The sequence below is a fragment of the Sarcophilus harrisii genome, chromosome 4 (assembly GCF_902635505.1).
Source record: "Sarcophilus harrisii chromosome 4, mSarHar1.11, whole genome shotgun sequence".
Taxonomy (NCBI): Eukaryota; Metazoa; Chordata; class Mammalia; order Dasyuromorphia; family Dasyuridae; genus Sarcophilus; species Sarcophilus harrisii.
Genome location: NC_045429.1, coordinates 311,621,553 through 311,639,152, shown reverse-complemented (window position 1 = coordinate 311,639,152; position 17,600 = coordinate 311,621,553). Strand labels below are relative to the sequence as shown.

At 34.1% G+C, this 17,600-nt stretch overlaps 1 protein-coding gene across 4 annotated transcripts in view; it reads left to right on the top strand.

Annotated features, from left to right (window-relative positions):
- WIPI1 (WD repeat domain, phosphoinositide interacting 1) overlaps positions 1-17,600 on the top strand; it is a 71,206-nt gene that overhangs the window by 44,831 nt on the left and 8,775 nt on the right. For all 4 annotated transcript variants that reach the window (XM_003768564.4, XM_031965695.1, XM_012548557.3 and 1 more), the window contains exons 5-8: positions 13,267-13,364; positions 14,093-14,185; positions 14,891-14,961; positions 15,578-15,685. In XM_003768564.4, the coding sequence (XP_003768612.2) occupies positions 13,267-13,364; positions 14,093-14,185; positions 14,891-14,961; positions 15,578-15,685 (370 nt within the window). The remainder of the gene's footprint in view (positions 1-13,266; positions 13,365-14,092; positions 14,186-14,890; positions 14,962-15,577; positions 15,686-17,600) is intronic.

Here is a 17,600-nt window from a genome sequence, read left to right as displayed (position 1 = left end):
ATTTATTTCTAAAATATTTAGAGAATTGACTCAAATTTATAAGAATTCAAGCCATTCTCCAATTAATAAATGGTCATATGAACAGAATTTTCAGATGAAGAAATTGAAACCATTTCTATTTTGTTTTTATTAAAACTTTGTAATTTTCGAAACATATGCTTGGATAATTTTTCAACATTGACCCTTGTAAAACCTTGTATTCCAAATTTTCTTTTTTCCCCCAGCCTCTCCCCTAGATGGCAAATAATCCAATATATGAAACCATTTCTAGCCATACAAAAAAGTGCTCTAAATCACTATTGATCAGAGGAATGCAATTAAGACAACTCTGAGGTACCACTACATACTTCTCAGATTGGCTAAGATGACAGAAAAAGATAACAAATGTTGGAGGAGATGTGGGAAAACTGGGACACTAGTACATTGTTGGAGTTGTGAACTAATCCACTCATTCTGGAGAGCAATTTCGAACTATGCCCAAAGGGCAATAAAACTGTGCATACCCTTTGATGAAGCAATGTTTCTACTGGGCCTGTATCCCAAAGAGATCATAAAAAAGGAAAAAAGGATCCATATGTGCAAAAAAAATGCAAGTGGCAAGAAACTGGAAACTGAGTGGATGTCCATCATTTGAGGAGTGCTGAATAAATTATAGTATGTGAATGTTATGGAATATTGTTCTGTAAGAAACGATCAGCAGGATAATTTCAGAGAGGTCTAGAGAGACTTACATGAACTGATGCTGAGTGAAATGAGCAGAACCAGGAGATAGTTGTACATGGCAACAACGAGATCATATGATGATAAGTTCTGATGGACATGGTTCTTTTCAACATTGAGATGATTCAAAGCAGTTCCAATGATCTTTTATGTAGAGCCATTTACACCCAAAGAGAGAGACAGAGACAGGGACGGACTGTGGAACTGAGTCTGGATTACAACATAGCATTTTCATTCTTTTTTGTTCTTTGCTTGCATTTTGGGTTTTTTCCTTGTTTCTTTTTTTCCTTTTTTCTTGTACAGCAAGATAATTGTATAAATACATGTACATATATTGGGTTTAACATTTTATATATATATATATATATATATATATATATAAATTTTTTAAAGAAATGCCAAATTTGTTTTTTACTTTATTGTCATACATTTCTATCATATTGGATTTTAGGAACACTAGCATGAACGAAACCTATTAAAATACAATGGAGGGGGAAAGGACTTAAGGGAATGAAAAAACTGCATGATATTCTTATCACATAAGTGTTTAACATATATTTTTAAAATGTTTAACATATATTGGATTACTTGCCATCTAGGGGAGGAGGTACAGGAAAGCAGGGAAATTTGGAACACAGGGTTTTGTAAAGGTCAGTGTTGAAAAATTATCCATGCATATGATTTGGAAATAAAAATCTTTAATAAAAGTCAATTGAAAAATAGGTTGAAGACAATTTAAAGAACTGAAAATCATGATTTTTTTTTTTAAGGAGGGGTAGGGCCTGGGTACTATACAGATAGTTCTCACTTTTTGTAAATTTTCATTACACAAATTCAGCTTTTTATAAAGAATTCTGAAAGAAATCCACATTCCAGACCTATGTTTATTCTACAGTATTGTGTTCTCTCTCTCCTCCTGCCTCTTGGCTTGATGCTTTATAGTCTTCCACCCCACCTCTACCAAAAAACAAACCAAACCCCTAAGGGAAAAAAAACCCTACAAGTGGAAGCAGAAGAATGGATGCACAGAGACCATCATCACCACCACCAGATTAGGGCCTTGGTTTGAAAACTGCTCTACCCCACTGCCTGCTTGTCTGGTCCCTACAAATCTGTCTTCCTGCCATTCTCACTAGGTACGAAGTGCCTGTTCCTGGCCTCTATGTATTGTCTATCCTATCTTGCTGCATCTTATACTCATCCTCTTGTCTATGTATGGCCCCCAGGTATTTGTTCCCCTGTCTTCTTTTGTTCTGGACAGACCCCCAAGTTGCTTGGGTACATTTATTCTTTCTGCTCTTGCTTATCTCTCCTCAGTCCCCACCTCATATATTCTTGAACTGTGGGCCACCCCTCCCATCCAAGGATATGGAACTCACTTTTTTAACTACCTTTCCTCATATCTGAGGAAATTATCTTCCCCATATCTGAGCAAATTCACGTTATATAAAAATCACTTTATATAGAGATTTGCAGAATGACTCATTTACATAAAACAATAACTGTCTGTATTTGAAGAAATCTTAAATGAAAACAGTCCATATAAATTAGAACTAGAGGGCACAGATAACAAATCTATAATCAACTCCAAAAAGAACTCACCAAGAGAAAAAATCCTAGGAATATTATATCCACAATCCCATATTTAAAAAAATTATTTGCAAGCATGCCAAAAGAAGCATTTAAAGTATATAGTCAAGATCACAAAAATGGTGGCATCAGCAATTATAAATGAGAGGAAGTCTTGGAATATAGTATTCCAAAAGGCAAAAGATATTATTATTTTTTTATTTATTTTTTTTGCTGAAGTGATTGGGGTTAAGCCACTTGCCAAGCGTCGCAAAGCTAGGAAGTGTTAAGTGTTTGAGGGCAAATTTGAATTCAGGTCCTCCTGACTTCAGGACCAGTGCTCCACTGAGCCACCTAGCTGCCCCCAAAAGATATTTTACAACTAGAATAACTTGCCCTACAAAACTGAGTGTTGAAATGGAGATATTTAATGCATTGTTAATGAAAAGATCAGAGCTGAGTAGGAAAATTGAAATGCAAACTGAGGAATCTAAAGAAAGGTCAGTTTATTTGTGTATTTGGAAGAAGCTATCTGATGATATATTAACTTCTAGTAGGGGGAGAAGAAATAATTTTTAGAACTTAAATGACTTTTTAAAAAATCTGAACTTTAATGGTGAATAAAATATATATATATTCCATATACATAGTAGAACAGAAAAAGGATTATGCATGAAACTGAAAATCTATGTTTTACATAGATTACTTAAGTAAATTATTTCTATCTGTAGTTTTCAAAGCTGTCCTTTGTATTTGTGCTTCTTTCTGACCTGTGTTAATGCATTTTTTTTTTAAAAGAGAAGATGCCTCACTGACTTTACTTTTACCTATTTCTCTTTTCTGCAAGAAAAGAGGACCTAGAGGTGAATTGGTTCTATTCTGAGAGTTTTAAGAGAAGAAAGAAAAGATAGGGTAAAAACATTCTACTTGAAGGAAGAAATTTGCTATTTCTTATAATTGAAGTGTTTGAGGGGAAAAATATTAAAGCATGGAGGAAAGGATGGAGAGAGAGCAAGTGTCAATTGAATTTCATTCTTATCTGATATGGACACAAAATTTTATGGAAAGTATATTTATATGGAAACATAAATATACTTTTATCAAATATATTAAACCCAGTCAACATTAATGGGTAGAGATAGGGATGGAGGTAACTGAAGGATAATGCCAATAAAGAAAAAGTAGAAAGCAAAACAAATTTCCTCATTCTAATGAGGTGATTTAAAAAGAAAATTAGACTTTAAGAGTATATCCTTTAATTGGGGAATAGCTAAACAAATTAAAGTAAATGAATATAATGAAATATTAACATTCTGTAAGAAATGGTGAAGAAAGACTATTTCAGGGAATCCTGTATAGCATAAATTGATTTAGAGAGAAATGAACAGAACCAGAGCAGTTTCTATAAAGACATTAATATTGTAAAGGAATCAATTTTTAAAGACTGATCATGACTATAACCAAACACAGTTCCAGAGGACTAATAATAAAGTATTCTATCTACCTTCTGATAGAGATGTAATGGTTACAAAGTAAGACTTGTGTTTGGGTCTGCAGGGTCAGTTTTGGAATTTGCTCAGCTTATGCTGCCTATTAGTTATAAAAGTTCTGTTTTGTATTTCCAATGGATGATGGAAGGCAGGGACAAAATAGATTTGTGTTCATTGAAAAAAAAAAACCTAAATTACTAAATTGATTACATTTTTAAAAATCATCAGAACATCTATTCAAGGTGTGAAGGATTAGCAAATTTAAGCAGATGGAGTTAATCATACAGATGAAGTCATGAATCTGTTTACATCTTCTAGTGAAATTGTAAGGAGGATACTGGCTCAGAGAACCTTATCTCTGTGTTCTAATTCTTAGTGGGATTTCACATGTTAGATTGCAGAGCATTTTTTTTAATAACTTCCCATTTCTAATGTCATTTGGGTTTGGTGAATAAATGACAATTGATGACTTTTAAGCTGCCAGGTCAATCCATTTCTGACATAATTTATTTTTTTTTTAACTTTGTGACTCTTATTGACTCAAAGATTGCATGATTTCCTTTAAAATGGTTAGCCATAAGTAAAGTCAATTTCCTGACAGCCCAACAGTCCTTACTCTAAGCAATTAGAAACATAAATCATCAGAAAGATTTACCAATTCTACAACCATGACAGTACTCATAACCTTTCATGGAAAATTGATGGATTGACTCAGGTCACATAGAAATATACATGCAAAATCGGACCAGCAATAATTTTGCTCCAGGGTCTCTTCACCCTCCATAAATGTAGTAAACAGTTAATGACCACTTTGTATCATAGGCCAAAGTTCTTCCTTATCTTAGCTGATGTTGAATAGACAGTGGTGATAGATGTTGAAATCTTTATTAGTAATACTGCCTGGAAAAATATTGTGTGAACTAAAAGTTCAAGGAATCCAAAAGGCCTAGATTCTGGCCCTGACTCTGCCAAATAGATTATAGTTAATATTAATGAGCTAATTAACACTTAAAAACTTAAAAAGTTTTGTTTTTTCTTTTCCTAATATTAACTTACAACTCATATTGAAGCCCAATACCTGGTAAAATTTGGTAGAGGAGGAACACCAGTGCAAATTTTTTAGTTTAAATCTTTAATTGTCAAAAAAATTTTTTTTTTAAAGTGGTTGGTTTAGTGTTAGATCATTTTGAAGTTTCTGGTGTTTTCATTGAAAGTGGCACAAGTATTAGTGATTTTGGCTGACTTTATTACCAGGCCAGTTGTACAGTGAGTGAGGTTTGTCCTGGCCCATCATTTCTTGTCAATGGTAATGATAGGATATGAGGGTTGGAGTTTGTATGTATTGGAGTTTGGGGCAAATGTCACAAGGTATTTTATTATGCTGTTGACAGCAGGCTAAATTCCTAAAGAACTAATGACACCTGACAGCCCTTTTTGTAGTGGCCAGAAACTGGAAACTGAATGGATGCCCATCAATTGGAATATTATTGTTCTGTAAGAAATGACCAGCAGGATGATTTCAGAGAGGTCTGGAGAGACTTATATGAACTGATGCAAAGTGAAATGAGCAGAACCATGGTAACAACAATGATCAATTTGGATGGATGTGGTTCTCTTCAACAATGAGTTGATTCAGACTAGTTCCAATTGTTGAATAATAAAGAGAGCCATCTACACTCAGGGAGAGGACTGTGAGAACTAAGTGTGTACCACAACATAGCATTTTCACTCTTTCTGGTTGCTTGCATTTTGTTTTCTTAGGTTTTTTTTTTTTTTTTTTTTTTCTTTCTAGATCCGATTTTTCTTGTGCAGCAAGATAACTGTATTGGATTTAACATTTTAATATATTTAACATGTATTAGACTACCTGCCATCTAGGGGACGGGTGGGAGGGAAGGAGGGGAAAATTTGGAACAGAAAGTTTTGCAAGCATCAGTGTTGAAAAATTACCCATGCATATGTTTTGTAAATAAAAAGCTATGATAAATTAAAAACCAGACCTAATTGAAGTCATTAAAAAAAAGAACTAGTGACACCATAAAGCAGGCAAGTTCTTGATGAACTAACCATAACAAGGAAAAAAAAATGCTATAACAAGTAAGATGCCAAAAGAGACTATAAGTCCTTGGAGAATATACTGCCATAAGACTGGTAGTTCCTAATGAATGCACTGTTGTGATGCTTAGTAAGCAGGCTAAGTTTCTATGATACTTACTATGGCTACTTCAATAGAAACTACATTCCTAAGGGTTGATATCTATAACTTGGCCTTCTGACTGGATTTAGTGACTGTGGGGTCATGATGATTTTTGTCAATGCAAGGAATTGGATGAGGAATTCTACTAGGGCCCATCATGACAAAGGCCCACTTAAGGACCAAAGGCTCATTTAAGGACTAGATAATTCTGTCAATGCTTCTCCCAGCTTTCCTGATTGTATTTAGTAATTCAAGCCCTCTCTGCTAATCCCCCCTTCCCATGAAATTCTGAGGAAATTCAGAGGATTTTGTTTGTTTTTGCTGGGGTCTTATTCACTCTCTCCTACTAGAAAGAATGCTATCTTAAAATTAGAAGGTAGGCAGGGAGTTCTGGCTCTAACACTAATCTTGTTTCTCTGGTTAACCATTTGACTTTTCATCCTGTTTCCTCAAGTGTATAAAGGGGATAATAATACCTCTCAGAGTTGTAGGAAAGTTCTTTCGCCTTTAAAGTGCTATGTAAGCATGAATGGTTTATTATTTTTGTTGGGTTTTGGTTTTAGGTTGAACCTATATTTTAATTGTTGGAAATACACTGTGAAGAAATACTACTCATCTACCCCATCCCCACTAATGCACATCTTCACTTTATATTTTTAGAATTACCTGGGGCAGCAAATGGTTTGCTTAAGAACAAATAATATATGGGTGATGGGACTGGATCCTAGTCCAAAGCTGATTCTCCATCCACTGCCTGAGCCACTCTTAATGTTTGCTCCTACTATGACTATTTTGTACTTTTTAACTTTTACAATGAGATTCAGGTAGAAATTTGAACAATCGACTATCTTGATATTCTTTTATATTTATTATTCTGTGGATTATTATGCAAGTCATTAATATATTTCTAGTATTACTATTGTACTGAGGCACTTAATTTTTAAGACGCCTGCAGGTAAATCTTAGATATATCTCTAAGGTAGATTTATGTTGGGGGATAGAGTGCATATAAAAATAATGTGATCATGAACTTAAAAGGTCATCATCAATACAAATATTTCCATATTCATAGGAGGCCAAAAAAAGAGGATTATATATGAAATGATGACTATATTAATATAACTTTAAAACATATATAAATTTAACATGACAATAAGAACATTATTTGCTTATTTTTTTTCCCTTCTGAATATCCTGGGAGGAGGGGGATATTTTTAAATGTTTAATGTTTTTTCCCAAATCACTATTGCTATTTTCCCATTCCTGTTCTCCAAAATATAAGATCTTTCTTGTAATAAAGTGTAATCGAGAAAAATAAATTTGTGCTCTATTGGTCACTGCTGAAAATAATATTTAATTCTACACCTACAGCCCATATCTTTCACCAAAAAGTGGGGAGATATAGTTGGTCATTAGTCTTTGGAGTCATGTTTGGTCATTCTATTGATCATGGTTTGAGATTTGGTGTCAGGAAGACCTGAATTCAAGTCCAGCCTCAAACACTAGCTATGTGACTTTGGGCAAGTCACTTAACCCTACTTGCCTCAGTTTTTTCATCTAAATGAGCCGGAGAGAGAAATGGCAAACTGCTCTAATATCTTTGCCAGGAAAATTCCAAATAGGATCATGAAGAATCCGACCGAACTGAAATGACTGAACAGCAACAATAACAATAGTCCCATAATAGTCTCTTAAAATTTATGTCATAATTTGTTTGGCCATTACCCAACTGATATTCATTCACTTTGTTCCTAGCTCTCTACCATAACGAAAGTACTGCTACAGATATTTTTGTCCACATGGCTCATTTCCATATCCTTAATGTTTATAGTACCAAATGACTGCCCAACATTATTAGATCAGTTCACAGCACCAGGAAAGATATATTAGTGTCATTTTGCTTTCCTTTTTTGGTCATCTTTTTCAATCTAATGAGTATGAGCTACAACCTCAAAATTGTTTTTAATTGGAGCTTATCATAGAAAAAATTATAAAATTTAGCGTGAGATATTATAAGCTTAATTTCTTCCAAACTGCTTTTCAGTTCTCCCAGTAGTTTTTGTTGAATAAGTCCATAACCCTAGTATTTTGTGTCATGGAGTGTTTGGAATACTTTTTTCCATTTTTTAACCAATATCAAATTATTTTTATTGGTGACTGTGATAATAGTTTGAAATCTGGTTCTGTTAGACCCTCTTCCAACTTTTTTCATTATTTCCTTTGAAATTCTTGACTTTGTGAATATTGTAGAATATAAAAATATTATTATGATTATTATATTTTATTATTTGTTGGCTTAGTTCTAAGAAGTTATCATTTGGTAGTTGATTAATAGGGGTTGAATTTCTAAATTAATTTAGGTAGTAATATCCTTTTTATTATAATAATATATCCTAACCATGAATGTCTCAATTATTCACATCTCTATTTCTGTAAAGACCATTTTTATAATTTTATCCCTATTTGCCATATGTGTTTTGGTAAGAAGACTCCCAGGTACTTTATTCATTATGAAATTATCTTAAAAGAACTTTTTCCTATCTCTTGCTGATTTATGTTGACAAAAACATAGAAATGATGATTATTTTTTGTGGGTTGTTCCAGTAATTAATTACATGAGGAGCATGAAAACCTGTGGCTACAAAGAAAGTAAGGCCATATAAACTGTTGGAAACATAATATTCTGGGCCAGCTAGGTGGCGCAGTAGATAGAGCATCAGCCCTGAAGTTAGGAGAACCTGAGTTCAAATTTGACCTCAGACACTTAACAGCTTCCTAGCTGTGTGATCCTGGGCAAGTCACTTAACCTCAATTGCCTGGGGGTTGGGGGGAGGGGAAGAAACATTAAAAATGTTATATATAATATAATTCACGATTCTATTTTCTAATTCATTCTGCCATTCCCATTTGTTTTATGGGTAAATGTAGCCCATTCACATTTATTATAGTGTTTAATTGTTTATTTTCCCATGTCATATCAAATTGTAATATTTCTTCTTTTCTTCCTGGATCTTTTCTTATAAAGAAGGTGAGAAAAGAAAAAATCTCAACACTAAAAAAGAATGAATTATACCTAAATGGGCAGATAAGAGTGAGGTCCTGTCTCCCATCTTTTTTTACATATTTGTACTCTTAATCATTTCATTTATGCATAATTCCTCATTCTTACCCATTTCTTCTCTAGCTTGACAAAGTTCTCATACTTCTGAGATATTTTCTTTTTATGATTTCTTGAAATATATGGTTTCCATAGTTTTCTGGGAGTGTGTGATTCTTAAATTTTTTCTTATTGATCTGTTTTCTAAATCCATTTTTTATAATATATAATTATAGCCAGTGCTTCTGTTTTCTTTGCTCCCATTCTCTTCTTGACTCTGCAGTTTAGCTTCTGACCTCATCATTTAACTGGAATATTTCTCTAAAGTTATCAATGATCTTTTTAATTGCCAAATCTAATGGCTTTTTTCTCAGTGCTCATATTTCTTGACCTCTTTGCAGCTTCAGACACTGTTATTAACTCACTTCTTTCTAGAATTGTATGACGGTGTGTTCTCCTTATTCTCTTTGTTCATATCTGAGAAGACTAAGGAGAGAACAATGTCATACAATTCTAGAAAGTAGTGAGTAAATATGTTTTGAATTGGGTAGTCTTCTTTGTTCCTGTCCCCTCTATAACCTGGTTGCTATGTGGATCTTTGATATGATGGCTAGTGGTTGGCCCTACCCTTTGTTTTAGTTTTTTTAATTTCCTGGTACACTATTTAGGCCTTTTCTGTTTTTCCATTTTGCATGATCCTCAATTGATTCTGGTCCTTGATGCGGCCCTGACAGGCCTCAGTTTGTTTTTAAAGACCATGTTGTTCTCAGGCCCTCTTCATATTCCTTCTGTTGCTGGTATGCAGGCATATTAAACAGTTCTTATCTTCTGGTATGACTATCAGTGCTCAGAAAGGCCTGATATATTGTACACAATCTTGTCACAACTGCTTCTGTCTATCTTTTATGTTCTGATAGGCCAGGATCAAAATCTTGCTTCCGACCAGTTATTGCAGTTGGCACAGGTTAGCAATGTCCTTGTTCAGAGTGTGAGATGACTTCAGGTACATTTGCAGCAGTTAATTATGGCTTACCTCTCCCTGCCTCTGGGAAACTTCCTCTTGTGCAATCTCTCTTTGCCTTCCTTCCTTCTGTTTTTACCTGAACTGTACAGTTCTGGACAGAATGAAAGAAGTGATTTGTTTCTTTTAAAAACTGACATCTTATTGCTCTTTCTGTGAATCGCTTCAGATATATTTGGGCTTTCCTTGGGAGACCTGGGTTTATCTATGTACCTTTAATATCATCACCTTATCTGGAAGACCATGGCTGAGTGCATTTTTAAAGAGGACTTTAAAAATTTAAATGGAAGTTTCCAACAAAACCGGTCTGCTCTTCCAGGGAAATAAAATTTGCAGAAATATGGACTTTTGAAATAAGATGATCTGGGCAAAAGTTCCAAATATATTACTTATTGGTCATGTGACCACATCCCTTAAACTTTCAGATTCCCCAGTGTATTAATCTTTAAAGTTAGGATAGGAATATATAAACAACCTAACTAAGGTTCTTAGGAATATTAAATGTATCATATATGTAAAGCACTTATACAGGGTATCCCTAAAATTTTAGTGCCATTTAAGCTATTAAACCTTAATACCCAGTATCATTTTAAGCTATTTATTAAAACTTAGACTGGTCTAGAATATGATAGCTAGAATGTGTTTTTGTCTAAGAGCTGCCTAATATTGAGACACTTTCCATTTTAAGTTTGTATATGCATTATATTTTTTTTCAGTGACTTTTGGATCAAGGCTTATAGTTAAAGGAAGAATTAGTTATGACTTAATTATTACAGCTTCTGCCTAGAAAACATTAACTCCTGTGGTTTGATACACCAAAGGTTTGTCATAATGGTCCTTAATGTACCAGTTTTTAATTTTGTCCTAGTTGAAAAACTTGTAATTAGCTTAGTTTTGCCTTGGAAATGTTGTTTGTTACTTTATACTTTGAATTTGAAAATGATCTATGGATTTTGCTACCCTCCAAAACTGCTTTTACAAAGTGCATGGCAATTTGCTTCTAGTTCCTTACATTTTCAATCCTTTTTAGGAAACTACTATTACTTAATTTTTCTGAAACACTCCTTTTTTAATGGGTTACTCCCACATTCAAAACCTTCAGTGCCTTTCAGTGATTTGCTGACAAAATAGGCCTACTGGCCTTTTTGGATAAAATCCAAATTCATTAGCCTAACTTAAGGCCTTCTAAAACCTGATCTCTGTCTTCACAGAGTTTCCAGCTTTATCTCACATTCTCTGCTCATATAAATGAATCACTGTAGCCTAATTCATCTCTTTATACTTGAAGTCCTGTTCTTACCTTGCCATTCTCAAATGTTATTCCTTTCCTTTCAGCTCTCCCTTTCAGTTGCCTTTGGACTACTAGTAAGATGGATCAGAAAGATAATTGGAATTCCAAGAGCAAAATATGGGTGGTTTCTTTGTTAAGGCAGGCACAAGAAAGCTCCCAATACAGAAATTGGCAGTATCACTGTTGCAGAACCTCCATTGCATGTAACTTGGATTCCAGGGCCATTGATCACTGGTGGTTAATAAGAGTAGTTATGATACTGGTTATTTACAGATATAGGTAGAGGGAAGACCATGATTCATATCAAAATTCAAATCAACAGTTTTTCCTGTGTTTATATTTTGTGAGTAGATTGAGGTATATTTTACCTTTGTAAACTTTTCTACATTAATCCTTATCATGGCACTCAGCTGTGACTTTTAAATGATTAAAACAAGTTCATTCTCACCTGCTTATTATTGTTATTCAGTTGTTTCAGTTGTGTCCAACTCTTCATGACCCCATTTGGGATTTTCTTGGCAAAGATATTGGAGTGGCTTATCATTTCCGGATGGGGAAACTAAGAATAAAAGGGTTAAATGACTTGTCCAGGGTCATATAGCTAGTAAGTGCCCGAGGCTGGTTCCTGATTCCAAGCCTGGCACTCTTTGCACTGCACCATCTAGCTGCTTATTTAGGTTTTGTCCAAACATTTCAAAATCCATATTCTGGTAGTTGTGGGGAAGGGAAACTTGACCATAATAACTTCTTGAATTTAATGATCTGATATAAATTTATGTGGTAAACGCTTGTTGTAAGAATACTCCTACTTCAAAACAAAATACTTCTGAATTTTGCTTTGGTTTTTTTTTTTTTTTTTTAAACAGATTTGTGTGTTTTTTTTTTTTTTTAAACAGATTTGTGTATTTATTGGTATAGGGAGTTCTAGATAAGGAAAGGTCCTCTACCAAAGCTGATAAGCACCTGTTTTGAAACATATACAGTCTCCATGGGGGATTGAGTATTTGTTTTGCCCTGGATTATAGACATAGTCCAACCACATTTTGTACCTCCTCATTCTATAGATGAAGACTTTGAGGCACAGAGAAGTTATGCTTTTTTTAAGGTCACTCAGATGATGTGTCTGAGGCAGAATTTGAACTCAGTTCTTTCCAGCGGCTTGTCGGAGACCATCCACTATGCTATGTTGCATGGGCAGTATATGTGCTAGAATTGAACTCGGCAGCCCTCTTAAGTCTGAAACTAGTTGTCTAATCACTATTCCATATCTCTTAATTTTTAAAAAGTAACAGATGTAAATAAAAATTAATTATTTTAATCCAATGGTTTGATTGTATGGTATTTAGCTGTCTGTATGACCCCTTTAACCACAGGTCTATAACCAGAGTTATAAGAAACCTTTTACCCCCATGAAATCACCCAGTTCTTAAACTAACACAATATTTGCTATTAGAAATCAGCCATATTTCTATCATTGGCTCTTTCCTTCACTGCATCAGGCTCCAATTTGAGACTACTAGATAGTTATATTTAACCACTGACTTATTATAAGAAATTTATTTGTTACCAACAAATGTAGCCAAAGGAGAACGAGGAAGAGAAACTGGTGCTGTTAATCCCAGGGGGTGGAATTTGAAAGCATTTTTCTTCAAATTCCAAAATCTAATTGCTTGGCTCCAAAAAGTATCAGTTTTGTTTCCCATGGCCAGAGTTAGGCAAATTGGGGTATTTTACTTTTTTCAAGCTTTTAGTTGGAACAGTAAACCAAGGAAACTGTCCCCAGAGCACTTTTTCTCATTTACCAGTAGGTGATGCTATAGTTAGTCATTTAAATTGCTGCTTAAAAATTAACTTGATTCCTTTCTCAATCTACTTTACCAGGTTTGTGTGCCCTATCTATTAACCATTCCAATTCTTACCTTGCCTACCCTGGAAGCTTAACTACTGGAGAAATTGTACTTTATGATGGAAATACTCTGGTAAGTTAATTTGAATTTTCCAGATGTGAATATAACTTCCTTTCTGCTAATAAATGAGGCAAACAGAGACATAGGGGCAAAGTAGAGTTGCACAAAGGAGAAATAAAATATTTGTCTTTACCCTTACCCCTCATGGGATAAGATATGTAGAGGAAGGTAGGGTCTAGGACAAAAGATATTTGCTTTAAGGCCAGCCAATCAACCATTAATCAGATATAACTGTGAGGCATAGTGAGAAGCTAACTTTGACATTTGCCCGTCTGATTGTCATTGGAGATATTTCATTATGCAATGTCTCTGATTAATGTACTGTTAATGCAATATTATTGTTATTTGCAATAACTCTGTGACCAGTATACCTGTTAACATCTTAATTTTTGGATCTCACAAAACAGCAGTCAATCTTTGGGAAGTACCCGAGATTACAGACAGGGGTATACTAAGAAGACATCCACTTTTATTCAGTAATATCATTAGGCTTGCTTGCACGACTATCTGAAGGCAGGAAAGGGAATAAGATTATGATTAGGATTGGATTGCACTCTTTGCTCTTGCTGTCAATTCCATTTGTGAAAACTAATGATGAAGGTTTAGTTTTACATATTTATGCCCTGGGTGAGAAGGAGATTGGCAGAGGAAGTACAGTAAGATAGGTAGAGAATATGAGATGAAGAAGTCTGCTTTCTTCTGAAGTTAAATAAATCTCTATTGTTCTTTGCCCTTAACAGAAAACAGTCTGCACAATTCCTGCCCATGAAGGTCCACTTGCAGCCATCACCTTCAACTCTGTGGGATCTAAGCTAGCCAGTGCTTCTGAGAAAGTGAGTGGGTATGACTACCTGTTGCCTAATTCGCGCTTGTGGCACTGTTTGGATTTCATATTGTTACATTGTGACTGGCATCTGTCCCTGCCAAACATAAACTTCAGAATGAAGTTTGCTAGTAATACCATATCACATTCAACAAATTAATTCATTTAACCTACAAATATATATTAAGTGCCTACTGTAGTAAAGGGATTGTGCTTGGGGGGAATGGGAAGCATATGATAAGTATATAGTCCCTGCCTTCATGGAACTTAAATCTAGTAGAACTAAGGCATTTGTGCAAAAAGCTGTAAAATACAAAGTAGTATGTGATGAGTGCTATAAGAGTATAATGTAGTATGATGTTAGTTCAAAGGAGAGCTCACTTCTAGCAGGGGAAAGGAGAAGAGGCTTCAGAGAAGAGGTGACACTTGGGGGCCTTGAAAGATAGTTTACATTTCTAGAAGTAGGGACAAAGAACTTTTTAGACATTGAAAACAGTTGTATAAGAAAAGGTGGCATACTTTATGCAAGAAAGACCCAAGGTATGCTTGGAGAAAGGCTCTTGTGAATAGATGTGTATAATCCCAGTGATTTTTTTAAAAAGCTTTATTTTGTACTTTTGCCTCAAAAAAGAATGTTAATAAGCAACAGAAATGGAAGAATATCTATATAAAACTATTAATGCCTATGAAATGTTAACTGTTGTTTTTTCCCTAGGGTACAGTCATCCGGGTGTTTTCTGTTCCTGAAGGACAAAAACTCTATGAGTTTAGGAGAGGAATGAAGAGGTTTGTGTTAAATTTAAAATCCATTTTAAAGTCTGCTTAGGGATCATGTACTGGAATGACTAGGAGCCAAGTAGAGTGTGGGAGGTGTAGATATATGTGTGTCTCTTCTATTAGAGAAAGTGAGAAACGGACATATGTAGCCAACTTGTATACTCAGATTTCCAATCATTGTTTTTAGCAGAATCAAAAACAAACTTGACTAATCATAATCCAGCTATTGACGTCTTTTCAAGTGTGTACATATGAGGAAGTTGGTAAGGAAGGACTTAAGAAAATTGAAATTATTAATGGCTTCCATTAAGTTAGAAAAGTATTATTTCTACTTCCATACACAATATTGCTTATCTAATGAGAAGTGAGATGCATAGCACAGTTATTTGGAATTCTGTCAGATTTTAAAGGTTTCAGAGCATTTTCTAATGGACAATAAGAAAAGAAATGACTCACTGTTTTGGAAACAATCATAACCTTTTATTGAGTCATTGGATCTTGTAATTTCTAGCTATTCAGAACTTCTGGAAGATGATTTCAGATGACCATATTCTTGTTTTTTCTACAAGACTTGGTTGTGTATCTAGCTCTTTCTTTACCAATGAAAATATTCTCTTGTTCCTAGGTATGTGAATATCAACTCCTTAGTTTTCAGTATGGATTCACAGTTCCTCTGTGCATCCAGCAACACAGAAACAGTGCACATCTTCAAACTAGACAACCCTACCTCCAGGTAAGTATCACACTGGGAGTTGGGTAAAAACCACATCCTCTTCAAACTCCTCTCCAGGCAAGTGGCCCTAATTGTCAAGACCTTATTTTCAAAATAAAACTTAAAAGCCATGATTTAGTCTGAAGATATTTTGGTCCCTAACTAGTAAATGTTAGTTCCTTTGTTTAGCATAAAAGCCACCTTTTATTTCCTTAAGTCAGAAATATGACTTATTCCTTATACTTGATAAAATAGTCTGTGGAAACAGATGAAGATCATAAAGATCTGTCTTTCTAGACTTAGGAGATGCCCATGAAAGTGACAAGGCCAGAAGTTGCAGAGTTTTGTTAAAGTTGGAAGCATCTTAGAACTTTTTATAACTTCATTTCTTAGCAAATAGAATGTAAGTATCAGGTTATATTTGTTAAGTATCTCTTGGGCTCATAGACCTATACTAGAGACTTTTTCTGTTTTTTCCTGTATGCCTGATATTTTGGTGGATGTGATATAAAGGAAAGCATTTGAACAATCTATGGAATTCTAAGAACAATATAATTCTCACAGAATTGTTGAAAGCCTTAACACAATTGGCCAGAATTGGCTACTGCTAATGCATTCTCTCTTCTCTTCTTCCTGTGCTTTTCCTCCCCCTCCTCCTTTTCTCTTCTCTCTCATAGCAACCTCCCTAGGCCCTAGGTTACAAAAGGCCTGCTTTATTTTCTTAATTTGTGAAATAAAACAAGCATGTCTCTGAAATAGTAAAATGTTAAAAAGATGCACATGAAACTGAAAATCTATTATATACAACTTGCTATTCCTTTTAAAAGTTATGATGCAAGTTTTTTTCCCTCCCTCCCTACCCAGTTTAGAGATGACTGTAATTAATTATATACAATTTATGTATATATACAAATACACATATATGTATGTATGTAAAATCGTTTGTATATACACATCTATTTATCAGTCCTTTCTTTGGCTGTAGATAGCATCTTTTGTAGTTAATTTATGTATTTATAATAGTCAAAATGTTTTATTCACTCAGAGCTGTTCTTAACTATTCTTTCAAACACTATGTAACATTTTCTTGGTTCTGCCAATTTCACTCTTCATTATTTTATGCAAGTCTTTCCATGTTTTTCTAAAATTATTAAACTCATCATTTCTTATAGCACAGTAATATTCCACCACAGTCATATACCACAATTTGTTCAACCATTCCCCAATTAATGGACATCCCTGCAATTTACAACTTTTTGTCACCACAAAGTGAGCTGCTTTAAATATTTTAGAACATAGAGGTATTTTTATTCTTTTCCCTAATCATCTTTGGAAATAGACATAGTAGTGGTCAAAGGATATAGACAGTTTCATACCTCTTTGGAATAATTCTAAATTGCTCTCAAAAATGATTGGATCAGTTTACAATTCAATGAATGTGTCTCAATTTTTGCACTTTACTCTTCATTTTAGCCAATCTGATAGGTTTAAAATGATATCTCACTGTTTTAATTTGCATTTTTCCAGTAATACTATAGAGCAATTTTTCATATGACTATAAATTGTTTTGATTTATTCATTAGAAAATTTCCTGCCATATCCTTTGACCATTTATAAAATTGAGAAATGACTCATATTCTTAATGATTTGACAAAAAATCTTTATATATTTTCTCAGAGAACCTCTCTATACTCAATTTTTCTGATCTTCTGATCTTGGTTACATTTGTTTTATTTGTACAAAACCCTTTAAGTTTTATGTAGTCAAAATTACCCATTTTACACCTCCCTCTTCTCTCTTGTTTATTTACAAATTGTTCACTTCTCCAGAAATCTGATAAGTAATATGTTCCATGTTTTTCAGATTTTCTTATAACACTTCCTTATATTTAGTTCTATGAAAAACTTTTATACAAATAAAATCAGATCTAAATATG